The following is a 17,725-nucleotide window of genomic DNA, read 5'->3' on the forward strand; positions in this document are numbered from 1 at the left end:
TTTGTGTTGCTTTAACAGAGTACCTAATTCTAGGTACTGTATAAAGAAAAGAGGTTTATTTGACTCATAGTTTTAGAGACTGAAAGTCTAAGATTGGTAGCCCCATCCTTTCAGCCTCTGGTGAGGACCCCTTTTGCTGCATAAAATCATTCAACATGGTAAAGAGGAAGGGGAGGTGGCCACATGCAGAAGGGGCCATACATATGGTATGACGTTACTTTGTAACAACCTGCTCCAACAAGGTGTAAAGTCCCTCTGCAGACCAGCCAGTGTTTTCTGAAGATGGAGCCCTGTGACCTAACTACTTCCCATTAGGCCCTCTCTCTTAAATATCCCACAGCCTCAACACAGCCATATTGAGAACCAGTCTTCCATTACATGGACCCTTGAGGGACACACTCATAACTCCACCAATAAAGCCACATTGAATGTGGTGGGTGAGGGGAGAGAAGGCAGATTATTTCAAAAATAATCTTGAAATATTGGCTGGAGGGGCCAAGGTGGCCCCACTCTTACAGGGGGTCCTTGGTTCTGAGGTGCTTTTTCCACATGGTTTCTCTTCATTATTAGCCTTGCTGGTTACTTCATTGACCAACCGTGTGACAGACTTGGGGACAAGTTACTCAATCTTTCTGGGCCTCAATTTCCTCATCTGTAAAATGATGATAGCAATATCCTTACATCATAGGGTCATATAAGGGAATATATGTATGCACACAGCATATATGTATGGTTATATATATATATATATATATGTATATATATAATATTTATATACACACATATGTATATATATTGTGTGTGTGTCTGGCTGTATATGTAAAATTAAATAATATAGAGATACTAGTACCTGGCCTATAAGATACAAAAGAATACTGGACACAGTGGTATTTGGCAAATCAAAGAAAAAATTGCATCATAATGAGGAAGGGCATTCTTACATTTCATGTGTGTGTGTGTGTGTGTGTGTGTGTGTGTGTGTTTGAGGAATATACATGGTGTTAGGGAAGAGGAATTTTATTTTATTTTTGTTTAATCATCTGATGGTTTCCATTGCTCTGGTCAAAAACTTGGGTCAAGATTGGCAGTGTATTCTGATGCTGCTTTTTCTATTATAAAGTTTATTAGTGTGGAGAGGAATTTCAATCATAAATTCTTGGAGGAACAGATTTTTCTCTTTAAGAAAGAGTATTTAAATTCTGCAGCTTTAAAAGTTGACAGCATCTTTTAAAAACCTAATAAAATAAAATAATAGTTACACAGATTCATAGCTTATTATTCCCAGTATACATAGAATGATTAAATTTTTATCTCTTCCCAGGGCAAAACAGAGCAGAACTTTTATTTATTTGCTTTTTATCACTAAAAACTTTTAATTTAATTTTTAAGATTTATTATACTTTTTTCATGTATATAAAAGGAGTGTCTGTGTATATGTGATATAAATAATAATAACAATTAACAGGCATTCCTGTGTCCACCACCAAATTTAAGAAGTAGATAATAAATTGTGGGGTTTTTTGTGATTCTAAAATGTATTTGTAATTAAATTTTAATAGTAAAATTCAGTGGTAGTTAAAAAGTCAGGTATATCTTTATTTATAGGATATTTAAAAAGAAGAAAATGACTTCTTTCAGCATAACAGCTCCATATTTATGATTTTTCCAATGCAATATAGAAAGAAATATGTTTTTCTTCTCCTTCTTTGATGAAAAATGACCCTGGTTTCAATCTTTCAACATCAAAAAGACTTATGATTGCTCCTGAAATATGTTCATTTCCCTGATTCAATTTGACAAACACAGATTGAGCACCTGCTATACTCCAGGCCTCATGCTAAGTACCAGGCAGCCAAAAGTGACTCAGAGTCCTTGTGCTCAGGAAGGGAAGGGTGGAGACCTAGGAACAAATAACTGTGGTACTAGGCTATAGTTGGTGTGCATAAAGTGTGGCCGGTGAAGATGGTCAGTCATGCTTAAGATGAGACTTGGAAAAGCTGCAGGAGGTTGGGGGCTATCTTATAATCACTGATTTATCTAAGTCCCTCTGTAGACCACCCTCATCTCTGTATTTCCAGTATCTGGTACAAAGATAGAGGGCACATAGTAGATGCTCAAAAAACATCTACAGAATTAACAAATACTTTGGACCTTAAAGGATCTAAATAGGAGCCATAAAGAGAAAATAGCATGCATGGAGGCCTGTTTATCATTGCAGCTCACACAGGTATTTTGCCAATTTGGAACAGAGCATTGTTTTTTTATGCTTTAAATATTCTTCTCTCTGCTCTTCAATAGGATATCGATAGCACAGATCACGACAGATGGTGTGAATACATTATGTATCGGGGGTTGATCAGGTGAGCACAGATGTTTGGTTTGTGTGTGTGTTTTTTTTAAATCTATTATTACTGTCATCTTTTGAGTCTCTCCTAGAAGAAAAAACTTTATGGATGCAATGAATTTTTGTTAGTTTTCCTAAACATTAATTTGTTCAGTTACTCTATTTCATATTTTTTTCAAGACATGGCCTAATGATTTAAGAAGGTATAAATAGCTAAGCAAATTAAGCTCAAGTATGTAGCAAGAATACTGTGTCAACTGTTAAGGGAGATAAGGAAGTAACTGTCAGCATGTTAGGAGTGGTACTTTATGGTCTGGTGGAAACAGTATGGACCATTGTTTTAGTCAGTTGTGACCAAAGTACCTGACAAGAACAATTTTAAGGAGGAAAAGGTTAGTTTGGGGCTCCTGGTTTCAGAGGTCTCAGTCCTTAGATAGCCAGTTCCATTCCTTGGGGTGCAAGGTGAGGCAGAGCATGCTGGCAGAAGAGTGTGGTGAAGGAAAACAGTTGGGAACATGACATCCAGGGAGCAGAGAGGGCTCTGTTCACCAAGGACAAAATATAAACCCCAAAGGGGTGCTCCCAGGAACCCACGTCCTTCAGCCACACCTAACCTACTTTACAATTACCACTCAGTTAATCCCTACTGGGGGATTAATTTATGGATTGGGTGAAGACTCTATAACCCAATCATTTTACCTCTAGGCCTTCTTGTATTATCTCACACATGAGCTTTTGGGGGACACCTCACATCTAAACCATAGCAACCATGGCATAAGGAAGTCCCAGGCTTGAATTCCAACTTTGCCAGTTTCTAATCATATAATCATGGGTACATTACCACACTTGGAGTCATCATTATACTGTGGTGAGATATCTATGGTAAATTACATTTTTTAAAAATGTCATCCCTTATAAAAATGTCATCCAAAGATAACATATATGTGTGTGTGTATGTGTGTGTATCTCCAAAGATAACATAACATATATTTACATATTCGTGGATCATATATATCTGGATATATGTGATCCAAAATAATATAGATGCAAGATCTTAAAATTCAAATATGTAAATACATAACTTAGTTTTGAAAACACAATTTCTTTAAATAAAGCAAAGAGTAGTTTAATACCAAAAAAGAGGTCCTAATTATTCATCCAGTCATTTTTTATAGTTTTTTAAATATATTTTTTAGTTGTTGATGGACCTTTATTTTATTTGTTTATTTATTTATCTATGGTGCTAAGAATCGAACTCAGTGCCTCACACATGCTAGGCAAGTGCTCTACCACTGAGCCGCAATCCCAGCCCTCATCCGCTCATATATTTATTAAGTACCAGGTATTGTCCTAGGCAGTGAGGATATAATAGGAACAAAACAAAATGTTTGACTGTCACAGGACACACATTCCAGTGAAGAGACAGGAAAGAAGCAGATAAGGAATGATAGGCCAAGACAGGTGGAGACAAGTGTGATGGAAACAGGAAGAACTGAGTCAGCTAAGGAGTGCTGGGGGTGAGGGTGGGGTACATAGGGTGGGCAGGGTACTATGGGGTGACCTTTGGGCAGTGCCCTGAATGACACAAGGAGTCCACCTAGGCATATCTTGGGAAAAGCACTTGGGCAGAGGGAATAAGGAAGTGCAAAAGCAAAAGGGGAGTATACTGAGTGCTTTTTGGTAGGAACAAGGAAGCCAGGGTGGTTGGAGTGTGGTAATAAGGGAGGAGCCCTGGGAGAGGTTCCTAGGAACAAATCATGTGGCCAGTGGGTTGATTTGCATGTCCTTCTACTTCTTCAGTGAACAGAAGAGGCTGGAGACCTTCCCTGAACTCATGGTGGTCCCCCTGTTAGTTTCAAAACTGTTTGGAGATATTTGACCTGAAGCCTCCAGTTCCCCTCCCAGAAATAGTGTGGGGAACTCTGGTGCGGGCTACTAGGACAGACCTCTCTGGCCTCCATACAGAGCAGTTCATCCCCCAGAAGCATCTTAATACTGGCCACATGAAGATAGGGATTGACATTGAATTGTTCATCTCTTAAGTAATCTTGTATCTAGTGATCTGTGGTCCCCATTGATGAAGCACAATGGTTGCTTTCAAGGGATGATACAGAATCACAGAGCCAGCTCCTCTGCCTGTGGATAGGGCTTATTCAGTTATGAGTCACAGTCTAGTGATAACAAACTGCTAGGTACACTTCTCTGTTGCTATCTGCCATTCAGTAAGTAGCAATTGAGCTTAATGGATGTCAGGCCCTGGGGGTGACAGTAAGCTGAGGATCCCTGCCCTGCTGAAGGAAGATGGACAATGGGATATTTAACTGCATGATTTTAGAAGGTAGTAAGAGGGGGCAGAAAGATCTGAGCATCCAGAATATGGAGGCACAGTGTGATCATAAGTAGGGTTGGTAGGTCTTACTGAGAAGATGATGTTTGGGCCAAGATTTGAAAAGGTGGATCATGTAGCTATCTGGGGAATGACCCTTTGTTGTGATGGGCAAAGGTGCGACTTATGCAGTCAAGGAAAGAAATAAAGAATGTCCACACACTTATGCTCTTATCAATGTTTTATTCACTCAAAAAATCACTCGATACAATTCACTCAATAGGTTCTTAATCAAGAAAATGACAATCCTTAATGCTGGGCACTGCAATAGACATGATCAATTCAAAGCAAACAATTCTAAGTTGATGCTAAGCCCTACAAACACACTTAATCATGACAGACTTATTACAGGCATTCCCTCTGTATGCTAAGCTCACGTGCCAGAGTCTTAGACCTTAAGTTCAGCAGATGCACCCTCCTCAGACCACAGCGATCCGGTCAGGAACAGATGAAGGCTTCTCCTGGTATGGAGTTGACAGCCAGTCGATTGTGAGGAGAAGTTGCTGTTCTCACCAGGGTCAGGAGGCTGCTGTAGAGTTTGAGAGCAGTGAGGACGATGCAGAGGATCAGGCAAATGATGAGAAGAATTGGGATGTCAGTCCAGGTCCTCATCAGGCTCTCCCATGAGTGGACATCAGTATCGGCTGGCTCTAATGTCTGTTCATTTGCTGTATCATTTTTACTAAATTTTGAGGCCTCCGCTCGCCCTTTAGGTCCCTATCAGCTGCTCCCAGGATTCTTAGTGACTTCTTACATTTCAGAGTCAGGACATATGGCTGACTCTAATCGGGGCGAAGGCAAATGACATGTGACTTCACTCTGACTCTCATCAGAGTCGTGGAAAGTGACTCATTTTTATCAGGCTATACCTGATGACATATTGGAGGACTCTGTAGGCTTGTGCCTACAGAGGGAGGCACGGTGGGACGGCAGGTTTATTTTTAAATGAAGTTGTTTAGGCTAAGGCCGTCCTTACACCCTTCCAGGCATAGGGCCCAGACAGTGTGAAAGTCAAGAATGCCCGCTGTGCTTGAGGAAAAGTGAAGCTGATGGGGCTGCAGTATGTCCACGTGCTGAGTAGAGGGGTGGAGGAGGAAAGCGGGCAGAGTGGGCAGCCAGGGAAAGGAGCAGATCTTGTTAGGGTCTGTAGAACCTTGTTAAGGACTTGGGATATTAATAAAGTGGTGACCTTTATTGATCCTTCTACAACTCCATGGGTTCATAGGCTCACTGAGGTGGGTCTAGGAGGCCTTTGAGATGTTATAAGGTTCTTCTGATTATGCCACTGATTCAGAAACCCTAAAAGGATCAGCACATGCTCAGATGGCTGCAGGACAGATAGCTTGACTACCGATTTGGTGTTTCTGAAGGATAAGGCAGGAGAGGGTAAGCTGAGGGCTTAGTTTTATAAAGCATTTCATATCTCAGATTGATAACACTATTTCTGTTTAAATATGTGACCATGTGATTGTTTTAATGGGGGATATTGGAATGTTTAAAACACCATCTTTGATCTAGACTGAAATGGGTGTAATTCCAAGTTGCAAAAGTCATTAGTCACCGAGAAACAGTGGTATTTATAGTAACCTGTGCTCATAATAGCTAATTACTGGATACACACACACACACACATATGTATATGTAAACATATATATATGTATATGTAAATATATATATATATATATATATATATATATATATATATATACACACACACACACACACACACACATATGTATATATATGACAAAAGATTGCTCTGACTGCTATAACAAAATACCTACTGGATGGCTGAAACAAATTTCTGTTCTTATTGCACATCAAGATTAAGGCACCAGTCTACCAGCAAGGTTGATGTCTGGCGAGGACTCTCTCTCACCAGGGTTGCCTTCTTACCATGTGTTCACATGACCTTTCCTTGGCATGTGTCTGTGGAGAACTCTCTCAATCACCTAATTCAAAGTTTTGCTCCTAGTAGGTGCTTGATAAATACTTATTGGGCAACAATGGGAAGTTCCCTATTTTAGTGGGAGATAGGCATTGAGGTTCCTTATCTTCAAGGGCTTTTAGAGTGTTCTTGAAGGCAATGGCTGTGAGATGGGTTTGAACTTTGATCTTAGAGATAAAGAACCTGGATTTGTCTCAGAGTCAGTGACTTAGAATTACAAGTCACTTCAAGTCCTGAGCTTAGACAGTTGCAGTAACCTGGCTGACCGCTCAAACACACATCTGATGCTCAGCGGCAGCTCCTCTCTTGTCCCCCACGTGGGTCAGACTTGCTGCCCCTGCCTGCCCTGGCTCTGGGTGTCTGTTTCAGTTTTGTGTGTGGTTACAGGCTTGAAATGCTCTTCCTCCTACTAAGCTGGCCCAAGCCCTCATGGTCTTTTACCTAAATTCTTGCAGCAACCTCTTAACTGCCCCACCCCCGCCTTGACTCTTTCCCTAACACCTATTCTCTACAGAGAGCCATAGCAGATCTCTGCCCCAGACCCCTCTAATGGATTCCCATCTCGCTCTAAAAATTTGAAGTCCTTACAATGGCCTGCAGGGGAGAATTTGTGTCATCTGCCCTTAACCCACTCCCTGAGCTCATCTGCTTCTGTGTTCTTCATTATACACTCTGCTCCTGTCAAGGTAGAGTTGGTTCTCCAAAGTACCAAGCACATTTCTACCTCAGGACCCCTGCATGCACTATTCTGAAATCTGTGCATCTTGCTCCCTTACTTCATTCAATTTTTGGCTCCAGTGTTAATCATCAGAGAGATACACCTGACCATCCTCTATAAAACAGCAATCTCTACTTTTTCTCTATCGCCACCTGACCCATATGTCCTTATTTAATTTGTCTCCCCAAATAGAATAACAGATCCAGGAGAGCAAGGACTTCATTTTGTTCACTACTTTTTCCCACTACCTACAAAGGTGCTGCATGCAATAGAGACTTGGTATGCTTACTAAGTTAGTTAAATGAATGACTGAAATAATTGACACAGTTTCTTTTTTTTTTTTTTTTTGGAAGAGGCAAAAGATAAATAAATTAAAATGAATACTTTGCTGCTTGTGGTTCCTCCACTTTTCCATCTGAGCACTTCAATAAGAACTATTTGGATAATGTCTGTAAAGTGCTTTGAATTTCCTGGAGAACTGAAAGCTCTAAGTCAAAACAGGATGTGGAATTTTTTCAGACATATAAAATCTTTGATTTTTTTAGGCTTGTAAGTGTGGGCTGAAAATATGCATGTGGTATTTGGATTTTTAAAGGTAAGAAAGAATTTAGGTATACACTCCTGTCGTTCTGAAGCAATCCTGTTATTAACTCAAAACATAATTATATGGGAGGCAATTTGTGGAGACAGAATATTCATTAGTGTAAAAAAGTAAAGTAAGGCTGCTAAGATTATTTAGTTAATTAAACCTCTGTGCATATTCCTTATCTATCATGTCATAAAATCAACATTTTTGTTAATATTTAGAGTAACGAATCAAGTTAATTCTAGTTGGGATACACAAAGTCAAGTTAGAAATAGGAAATTAATTCATAAGGAAGGTGCCATCTTCTAAATAATGTCAGATTTTTTGAGGGTGCATGGCTGAGAATTGACTTCAGAGTCTTGTGCATGCTAAGCACATGCTCTATGCATCAAATCTTTATGTGATAATAAAGCCTTTATAAACCATCCCTATTTCTGTTACAGGTTGGGTTATGCAAGAATTTCCCGTGCTCAACTGAGTGACTCTGAAATTCAGATGGCAAAATTTAGGATCCCCGATGACCCCATTAATTATAGAGACAATCAGAAAGTGGTCATAGACCACAGAGAAGTTCCCAAGAAAATTCGTTTCAATCCCAGGTGAGTGGGTTCCCTTACATTTTAGGCTATGGTTATGAGCTACCACATCTAGGGAACTTCACTATTCCTTCAAAATGGACTAGAAATTGTATTAGGTTCTAGAGGTTTGTTCCAGGGTAGAAGTTATGGTCCTTGCTTTCCGGAATGGAGAAACATATTGTAATAACAATCTTAGGTAAAAAAAAAAAAAAAAAATTCCCATTATCTTTATCATCACCATTACCACCACAACCGCCACCATTAACATCACTGTGAATGTTTGACTCTTTGTGCATCCCAGATCCTGATCTAGGTTCTTTTTTTTTTTTTATCTCATTTTTGCCCTTACTAGATTGGTACTTGTGTTATCCATATTTTGTTGATAAGGAAGCTCAGGCTGAAGAACATGAAGTAAATCACTAGTATTATGTGGCTGGTCAATGGTGGAAGTGTTAAGTAGATAGAAAGCCTGTAATCATCATGGGTCGCTGTGATTCTCAGCTCTTTCACACATTAGAGTCACCTGGAGGGCTTTTAAAAAATACCATTGCTTGGGTCCCACCCCAGACCAATTCATCAGGACCTACTGGGGTGCCTGGGCTTTGGGATTTAAAAAATTGTTTCCAGTTATTCTAATGTACAGTTAGGAATGAGACTGTGAAGTGTGGATAATTCACTTGCATTGCGGATATTCCACCACGTAAACTAGATTGGGTTTTGGCTTACTTCATTTCCAGTGGAGGTTATCCGAGAAACCCATTTGCAGCAGAACATATGATTTGGAGTACGTGCTCTTTTCTCTGCTCTGGCTGTATAGTGAGAGGAAACTTCCCCATAAAACCAAACACAGAACACATCCTAGACTTTATTATCATTTGACATTTCTACTACCTTTACCAGCTAATAGCTATATAAATTTCTCAGATCTCATTTTGTTGGGGAAGAAAAAAAAAACCACTTCTCCATTTCTTTTTATTCCTCTCCCCTCCTTACAAAAAGAAAAAAGAAATAAAACTGTACCAAAATGTGGGCAGGGAATGTGCGGAGAGCTTTAACCAAGTCTTGGTTTGGTTTCACTGCTGTGTTTATCTCGCCCTGTGTACATGGGATGTGGTGGTAAAGAGCTCGGACCTGTGGTCAAGCTACCCGTATTCCATTCCTGACTTCTGCCATGGAAGAGCTGGGTAACTGTAGGCCAGTTACTTAACCTCCCTAAGCCTTAAGTCCCTCAGCTAAAAGTGGTAGTAAAAATAGTAGCACGTACCTCCTCAAGCGATGTGACGTTCGAATGACACATAGAGTTCTTAGAATGGTGCACAGGGCGTACTCTGCATGAGCCAGTTGCTGCAGCAGAAGTGAAATAGAAGGTTTCCTCTCCTTTGCTGATTGAGATGACTTCTTCAATGAAAGCTAGAAAATGTGGAAGGAAAAATCATTTCTTGTTTCCTTATTCTTTATATATGGGGAGTGTGGAGAAATCCAAGTAAAATATTTTTGGCTAATCACAACCGCAGACTGAGCCAAACCAACTGTGACCAGAGCTAGATCTGGTTTCTGACCCAGTTTAATTATGAAAATGACAAAGTCATAAGCAGAAGGCTTGCCTTACTTTAAAAGTTGTGGTGAGAAGGTTTAAGATATATTCTCTTAGTAGGTTGAAATGTGTGACATATTATTAACTGTAGTCAATGCATTACAAGAGCTCTCCAGGATTTATTCATCCCATGTAATTGAAATTTTGAATCCTTTGATCTCCTCCTAACCCAGTCCTGGCAGCCACCATTATACTCTCTGCTTCTTTGAGTTCAGCCTTTTTTAGATTGCACATATAAGTGAAATCATACAGTATTTGTCTTTCTGTGACTGGATTATTTCACTTAGCTTAATGCCCTTTAGTTTCATTCATGTTGCTACAAATGACAACATTTTCTTCTTTTTAAAGGCTGAGTAGTATTCCATCATGTGTGTGTGTCTCTCTCGCTCTGTGTGTGTGTGTGTGTGTGTATATATATATATATATATATATATATACATTTTCTTATCCATTCATCTGGTGACTCCATATATTGTCTATTTTGAATAATCCTACAGTGAACATGGGAGTACAGAAATTTCTTCAACATCAAAATAACTGTGGATATATACCAAGATGTGGGATAGCTAGATCATATGGTAATTTTAGTTTTAGTTTTTTGAGGAACCTCCATACTGGTTTCCATAATGGCTATACTAATTTACATTCCCACAATGGCATATAAGGTGTTTTTTTTCCCCCAGTTAGATGCAGTGATGCAAACCTGTAATCCTAGCTGCTCTGAAGAAAGAGGCAGGAGAATTGCAGGTTCAAGGCCAGTCTGGGCAACTTAGCAAGACCCTGTCTCAAAAGTTCAAAAAGAACTAGAGTAGCTCAGTGGTAGAGTTCTTGCCTAGAATGTATAAGACCTGGGTTTAATCCTTAGTACTGGGCAGGGGAGTCCTTTTTCTTCTCCATGTCCTTGCCAATACTTTTTATAATTTCATCTTTTTGATAATCACCATCCTCACAGGTGTGAGCTGATATCTCTGATTTGAATTTTCATGTCCCTGAGTAGTGATGTTAAGTATTTTTTTTTTTTTTTCATTATCTGTGAGCCGTTTGGATATGCTCTTTTGAGAAATGCCTGTTTAGCCTCTTTGATTCTGTGTCAGGGTAATGCTGGCCCTGTAAAATGAATTTTCAGGTTTCCCTCTTCTTCAGTGTTTTGGAAAACTCAGGACTGGCATGAGTTTTTCTTTAAATGTTGCACAGAATTCACCAGTGAAGCTGTCAGGTCATGGGCTTTTGTTGTTGTCGCTGGGAAGTTTTGAATTAATGATTCGATTTCCTTACTCTTTTACTGGACTGGTTAGATTTTGTATTTGTTCATGATAGAGTCCTGGGAGATTTCATGTTTCTATGAATCAATCCATTTCTTATAGTTCATCTAAATTTATGGGTGTTTAATTATTCATCATAGTCTCTATGATCCTTTGTGTTTCTGTGGTATCAGTTATAATGTCTTCTCTTCCACTTATAATTCCATTTATCTGAGATTTCTCTTTTTTTTCTTAGTAAATATTTCTAAAGGTTTGTCAAACGTTTTACCTTTTCAAAAAGGTAATTCTTAATTTCATTGATCTTTTCTGTTCTTTTATTAAAAATACTTTTTAGTTGTTGTTGTACCTTTATTTTTTATTTATTTATATGTGGTGCTGAGGATTGAACCTGGTGCCTCAGACATGCTAGGCAAGTGCTCTGACGCTGAGCCACAACCCCAGACCCATCTATTCTGTTCTTTTTCTATCCTTTCATTATTTTTACTGTGATCTTTATTGTTTCCTTTCTTCTTTTGACTTCAAGTTTAATTCAGTCTTCTATTTCTAGGTCCTTGAGGTGTAGGTTATTTGAAATTTTTCTCCTTCTTGACACAGACAGTTTTTTGCTATCAACTTTTCTCTTAAATCTGTTTTTGCTCTATCCCATATATTTTGGTATGTTTTGTTTCTATTTGCATTCCTATCAAGATTTTTTAAATGTTCCTTTTTATTTCTTTTCTAACCATTGAGTATTCATGAGTATACTAATTCCCACATACTTGTAAATTGTCCAGTTTTCTTTGTTATTGACTTCTAGTTTCATACTAGAAAACATGGAAAAGATACTTGATACAAATCTTCAAGAATTTGTTAAGACTTGTTTTGTAGCTTGATGGAGGATTTATCTTGCAAAATTTCCCATGTGTACCTGTAAAAAAATTTTGTATTCTGCTGCTATTGGGTAGAATATTCTATATATATTTTCTTAGTCTACTTTGTCTATAGTATTGTTTCATTTCACTGTTTGCTTACTGATTTTCTGTCTGGATGATCAGTCCATTGTTGAAATGTACAAGAATGTTGAATGTTGAAGTTGCTTACAACTAATGTAGTCCTGTCTACCCTGTTCAATAAATCTTTTCTTATTTCTATGCCACACGTAGATGCTGTAACCGCTCACCCAAATTTCTTAGTTCATATGAAGCTATTTTTGTGCATGGACGGTTGTTCAAGCTGATGTTTTTGTGAGAGGATGAGTGTTGGGAAATCTTTTCTGCCATCTTGCTGACCTCACTTCTGCTTATATCTTTATATCACATAATAATCACAATTTTATAAATGTATGATACATATATGTATATGTGTTCATTCTATTTGTGAATATGATTTTTCCATCCAAATACCATATTAAGAACTCCCGTAATAAAGTATTCTATTTAAAATATTTTTAATGATTACATAATATCCCACTGCTGGATGTACTGAATGTTAGCTAATCAACAGTTGTTTTTGTACATTTATTTTTGCATTATTTTAAAGTCTTCTAGTGTTGTGGGCATATCCTTGATTACTTCCTTAGAATCTAGTTCTAGATGTGGAATAGCAGTCAGAGACTCTACAGAATTTTACTGTTCCTTGTCATTATCACCTTGAGGTAAAAAAAAAAGTCAATAGCACTCCCATATACTACCTTATAAAAATTATTTGGATATTGTTTCAGATGAAGAAAATAAAGGTAGTGGCTTCACTTATGCAGGTCTTAGCTTCATTCCCAATGCTTTCTGTGTTTCATCAGACCAAACAGATTTGTGATTTGTCAGCAAAATAAAGATTTGACATGTAGGTCATGTAGAGGATTTAGAAGTTGTGCCCATAGAGACTTTATATGTGCCCCAATACAACATGAATAACATATCATGCTTCCTGACACTTTGCCTATGAAATGGGTATTATTCACACAGACAAGAGAGAAAATGGTTTTTTTAGCAGTAATAATTTTTTTAGCAGCCAATAATTTTTGATTTTGGAATGATCCATAATCACGAAAAGAGAACTTTGGGGCTAAAATGTTAGTCTGCCTTTTCCATATGCATGAACCCTTTTTCATTTCTTCATTTGCTAGTTTATAAATTGATTACTTCGATTCTAGTTCTATGGTGGATAAATAAAACCACAATAAATTATGGTTGAAACTGTACAAAAGAACATTCCTTTCTGAAGAGTTTTTACATGTCAATTATTTCTTTTTTAGATTTGGATCCTACAAAGAAGGACACAATTATGAAAACAATCATCATTTTCATATGAATACTCCCAAGTACTTTTTATGAACCATTTAAAATAAGAAGTCATTTACTGGGAAAAATCTAAGGGGAAAAATATGTGCAATAGAAAGAATTTAATGCAAGTGGGAAAAGACGCACGGAGAAGCTAAATTTTTAAAAATCATGGTGCTATGCAATGGGAAATTCCATCCATTTCGAAAATATATTGTTTAATAAAAACATTTATTCAAATCCTTTTTCTTATATTTTTGATAAGGATTTTTAGAAGGGAAAGGGAAAGGTGGCCTTGTAGCTGAGGGGAACCATTTGTTCATAAAGCAGTAGATGAAGGGGGTGTCGGAGACCAGGAGAATGAAGGAGACATAGTAATATAATGGTGTTCCTATTGAAGATAAAATAGTTTTAAAATGACACCTTCTCACTGCTTAAAGATAGGAAATTGACTTATTGATTACTGAAAGGACTACTAAAAAAAAAAAACAGCCTTTGATTCTTCTTGGGACAAAACAAGGGAAAAATGTTTACAGATTAAGTCTCATTGTTATATGAATACAGTGTGAGTGTGACTGCCACTGACTCAAGGGCACCCCACCCCATCATCACCATCCCTGAGCTGTGATAGAATCATCTCTTTCCTCCCATGTTTATGTCACTCCATGGCTAGATGTGACACACTGTGTTGCTGCCTCCAGTCCGTCCACCTGGCTCTCAGGGAACACACCTCATACACAGCAGGATCCCACTGAGTGAGTTTTCTTCCTTAGAACAAAACAGGTAGGTAGTGGGGAGGTTTCCCCTATCTAAACAGATTGTGATTTGAATGTGGCCAGGAGACACAAATGATCTTAGAGCTGCCAGAGACCCTAATATTTCCTACCACCACCCTGTACTGAGTACTATATTCTGGATATGACAAAAACTGAATAATTTTGTTTGTTGTGGCCAGGTTCTTAAACTTACTCAAACATGAGTCAATTTAAGGGCCATATTATTTATCCATTGATGTTTAACAAATGATCCCAATATCTAGTGGCCAAAAACAACCAACAGTTAAAATCTGCTAAGCTTTGAAAATGGCCAAGCTAGATGGTTGGGGCACAGAGTCTCTCGTGAAGCTGATTGCAGCTTCACGAGACTGATGTCATCCAAGGTATGACTAGGGCTGGAAGGTCAGTTCTTCACCACCTGTCAGTGAAGTTGGAAGCACGTGGCAGCTGATTTCTCTGAGAGCCAGACAAAGACAGATTTGGGCTTGGGGTCACATGCCCTAAACACCAAGTGTGGGAGTTGGGAAGTTACAAAGACAGCTTGAATAGGAACTAGTGATCATTTACTTGCTATTGCATTAGATGCTTTACCAACATTGTGTCCTGACAAGACAACACTATTGCAAGGTTAGGTAATCCAGGTACCAACTGGAATCTCTCTGGCTTTCATCTCTGGATAAGACAGCCAGAATCCCCATTCCATTCCATCTTCTCCAGGACTTCAGTGACTTGTGGGAAGTGAGGGGCACAAGACTCATGCTCTTGTAGTCACCTCTCTCACCAGCCTTCCACTGTGATATTTCAGTCTAATCTTTGCATTTTTGACCCCTGAATCATGTTACTGTGCAAGGTAAGCACAAGGAGAGGATGTGTTTAATACACCTAGACAGCACCCAGGGCTCAGCAGGTGCTCAGTATGTCCCAAAGTTCTGGGGAGGCAGATCTCTACTGAGGCAGCAAAGCTCCTCTCATGGCCAACAAATGGATCTTGGCTCTTGCCTTGACTTCCTCAGAATGAAGTAAAACAAAACCCTCTGTTTTAGTGTGTCTCGTATTTTACTGAAGGTGTGAAAAGATAGAAGTTGACATGATAGAAACTCAAAACATCTTCAAATAGATATTCCCTGGTTTCATGAATCTTTTATCTCCTTTACATATGTGTAGCAGATCTCTCTCCTCTGGGGTTTTCCACACCTCCTCCATATTTCTGTTGATTTCTAATGCAAATTAGCTTAATTATCTCTTCTTCTTAGTCTTCTGTTTACTAATCAGGCTTTTGGGACTTCATCTTCCATCTAAAATGGCTCATCCAAATAGGAGATTTTAGTACTTCTCTCAATGAGTGATAGAACAGGCAGAAAGTCTGAACCAAACATTTAAGTGACATATCTAAAACAGTACCTGAAAGTAACTTCAAATTGCTCATTTAAGTGCATGTAGAACATTTACCAAAATTGACCATTGTGCTAAGATAGAGAGCAAGACTGAACAAACATCAAAATTCTGAATATAGATTATATTTTCTAGGGACAATAAATTAAAACAAATAATAAAAAGATAACAAGAAAGCCCTAGGTATGGAAATAGAATAACAAACTTCTAAGTAATCCATGAGTAAAAAAAATATATCACAATGGAAAATGTTTTGAACTAAATAGTAACGAAAATACAGCCCATCAAATATCAAAAGTTTTGGAATGCATTTTGTGTTTTGAGGAAAATGCACAGATTAGAAAAGAAGAATAGCTAAAAATCAGTTTCTTAAGTTTCCAACAGGAGAATCTTGAAAGTAAACAGAAAATTAAACTTAAAAGAGAGTAGAATAAACCAGGCACGCTGTCACATGCCTGTAATCCCAGGGGCTCAGGAGGCTGAGGCAGGAGGATCACCAGTTCCAAGCCAGCTTCAGCAATGGTGAAGCACTAAGCAACTCAGTAAGACCCTGTCCCTAAACACAAAATAGGGCTGGGGATGTGGCTTGGTGGTTGAGTACCCCTGAGTTCAATCCCCAGTACCAAAAATAACAACAACAACAACAACAAAGTGTAGAATAAAGGAAATAAGGGTAAAAGCAGAAACTAATGAAAGGGAAACAAACAATAGATAAAAATCTACAAAACCAAAAGTTGGTAAACTAATAAAATTAATAACTCTTTGGTAGGCCTCTTCTAAAAAAGAAGGAAAGCAAGAAGGCTAACTAACCCAACACTAGTAAAGAGAAAGAAGTATAACTACAGATCTTACAAACATTACAAAGAAAATGAGAGAATTTATGAACAATCTCATAATAATTAATTTGCCTTAAAAATATAACATACCACAACTAATGCAAGAAAAAATAGGAAACCTATTACAGAAATAGAATTCACAATTAAACAAACAAAGCAGAATTTCTGAACTGCACATCAAGATCAGAAGCAAGAAATGAGATCCAGTGTACCCTCAGCTCATTCCTGGTGGCTGGATTGTGCTTGCTCTCCCCCTTTTTATGTTCTTTTTCCTTTTCCCACAGCCTTCCATGTGGATATCTGGCTCTGGCATCAGGCCTGAAGACAATGAATGGCCTTACAGAGATGGCTCAATCCACTTCCACAGTTGTGTAGGGTCAAGTCTCTATAATAAATATTTATGTGTATTTTAGTAGTTCTGTTTCTCTGATTAAGTCCTAATATGACTTCTCACCGTGAAAACTCCAGGCCCAGATAGCTTACCAGTGAATTTAACAAAATAAGAAATTATACCAATCTTAGCCTCTTTCCCAGAGAAACAGAAAATGTGGACTAATTATTAACTTCTCTGAAGTTATGTGGAATACTTCTTAACTTGTATTAAGTTAGCATAACTTTGGTATCTGTGATGGTTAATTTCTTAGGTCAACTTGACTAGGCCATTAGGTGCCCTTATAGTTGGTTAAACATATTCTTGGGTGTGTTTGTGCGGGTGTTCTGGATGCCATTAACATTTGCATGGGTAGACTGAGTAAAACAGACTGTCCAACCTGATGTGGGTGGGCCTCATCCAACCCACTGGAACCCTGAACAAAAAGGCAGAGTAGGAAGAATTCATTCTCTCCACCTGACTCTCTTTGAGCTGGCACATTGGTCTTCTCCTGCCTTGGGTTTGGACTTGGAGTGGCACTCACACTAATGGTTTTCCTAGATCTTAGGTCGTCAACTCAGATGAGAACAATACCATCAATTCTTTTAGGTCTCCAACTTGTTGACTGCGGATCTTGGGACTTCTCAGCCTCCGTGGCCATGTGTGTCAGTACCTTATAA

The 17,725-nt window shown here is 38.4% G+C and overlaps 1 protein-coding gene across 1 annotated transcript in view; it reads left to right on the forward strand.

Annotated features, from left to right (window-relative positions):
- The window catches only part of Cwh43 (cell wall biogenesis 43 C-terminal homolog), a 49,096-nt gene extending 35,371 nt beyond the window's left edge, over positions 1 to 13,725 (forward strand). Inside the window, exons 14-16 of the mRNA XM_027937953.2 lie at positions 2,299 to 2,360; positions 8,426 to 8,581; positions 13,647 to 13,725. Of these exons, the coding sequence (XP_027793754.2) occupies positions 2,299 to 2,360; positions 8,426 to 8,581; positions 13,647 to 13,725 (297 nt within the window). The remainder of the gene's footprint in view (positions 1 to 2,298; positions 2,361 to 8,425; positions 8,582 to 13,646) is intronic.
- Positions 13,726 to 17,725: the final 4,000 nt, after the last annotated feature.

Source organism: Marmota flaviventris, chromosome 7, assembly GCF_047511675.1.
Source record: "Marmota flaviventris isolate mMarFla1 chromosome 7, mMarFla1.hap1, whole genome shotgun sequence".
NCBI classification, from domain to species: Eukaryota; Metazoa; Chordata; class Mammalia; order Rodentia; family Sciuridae; genus Marmota; species Marmota flaviventris.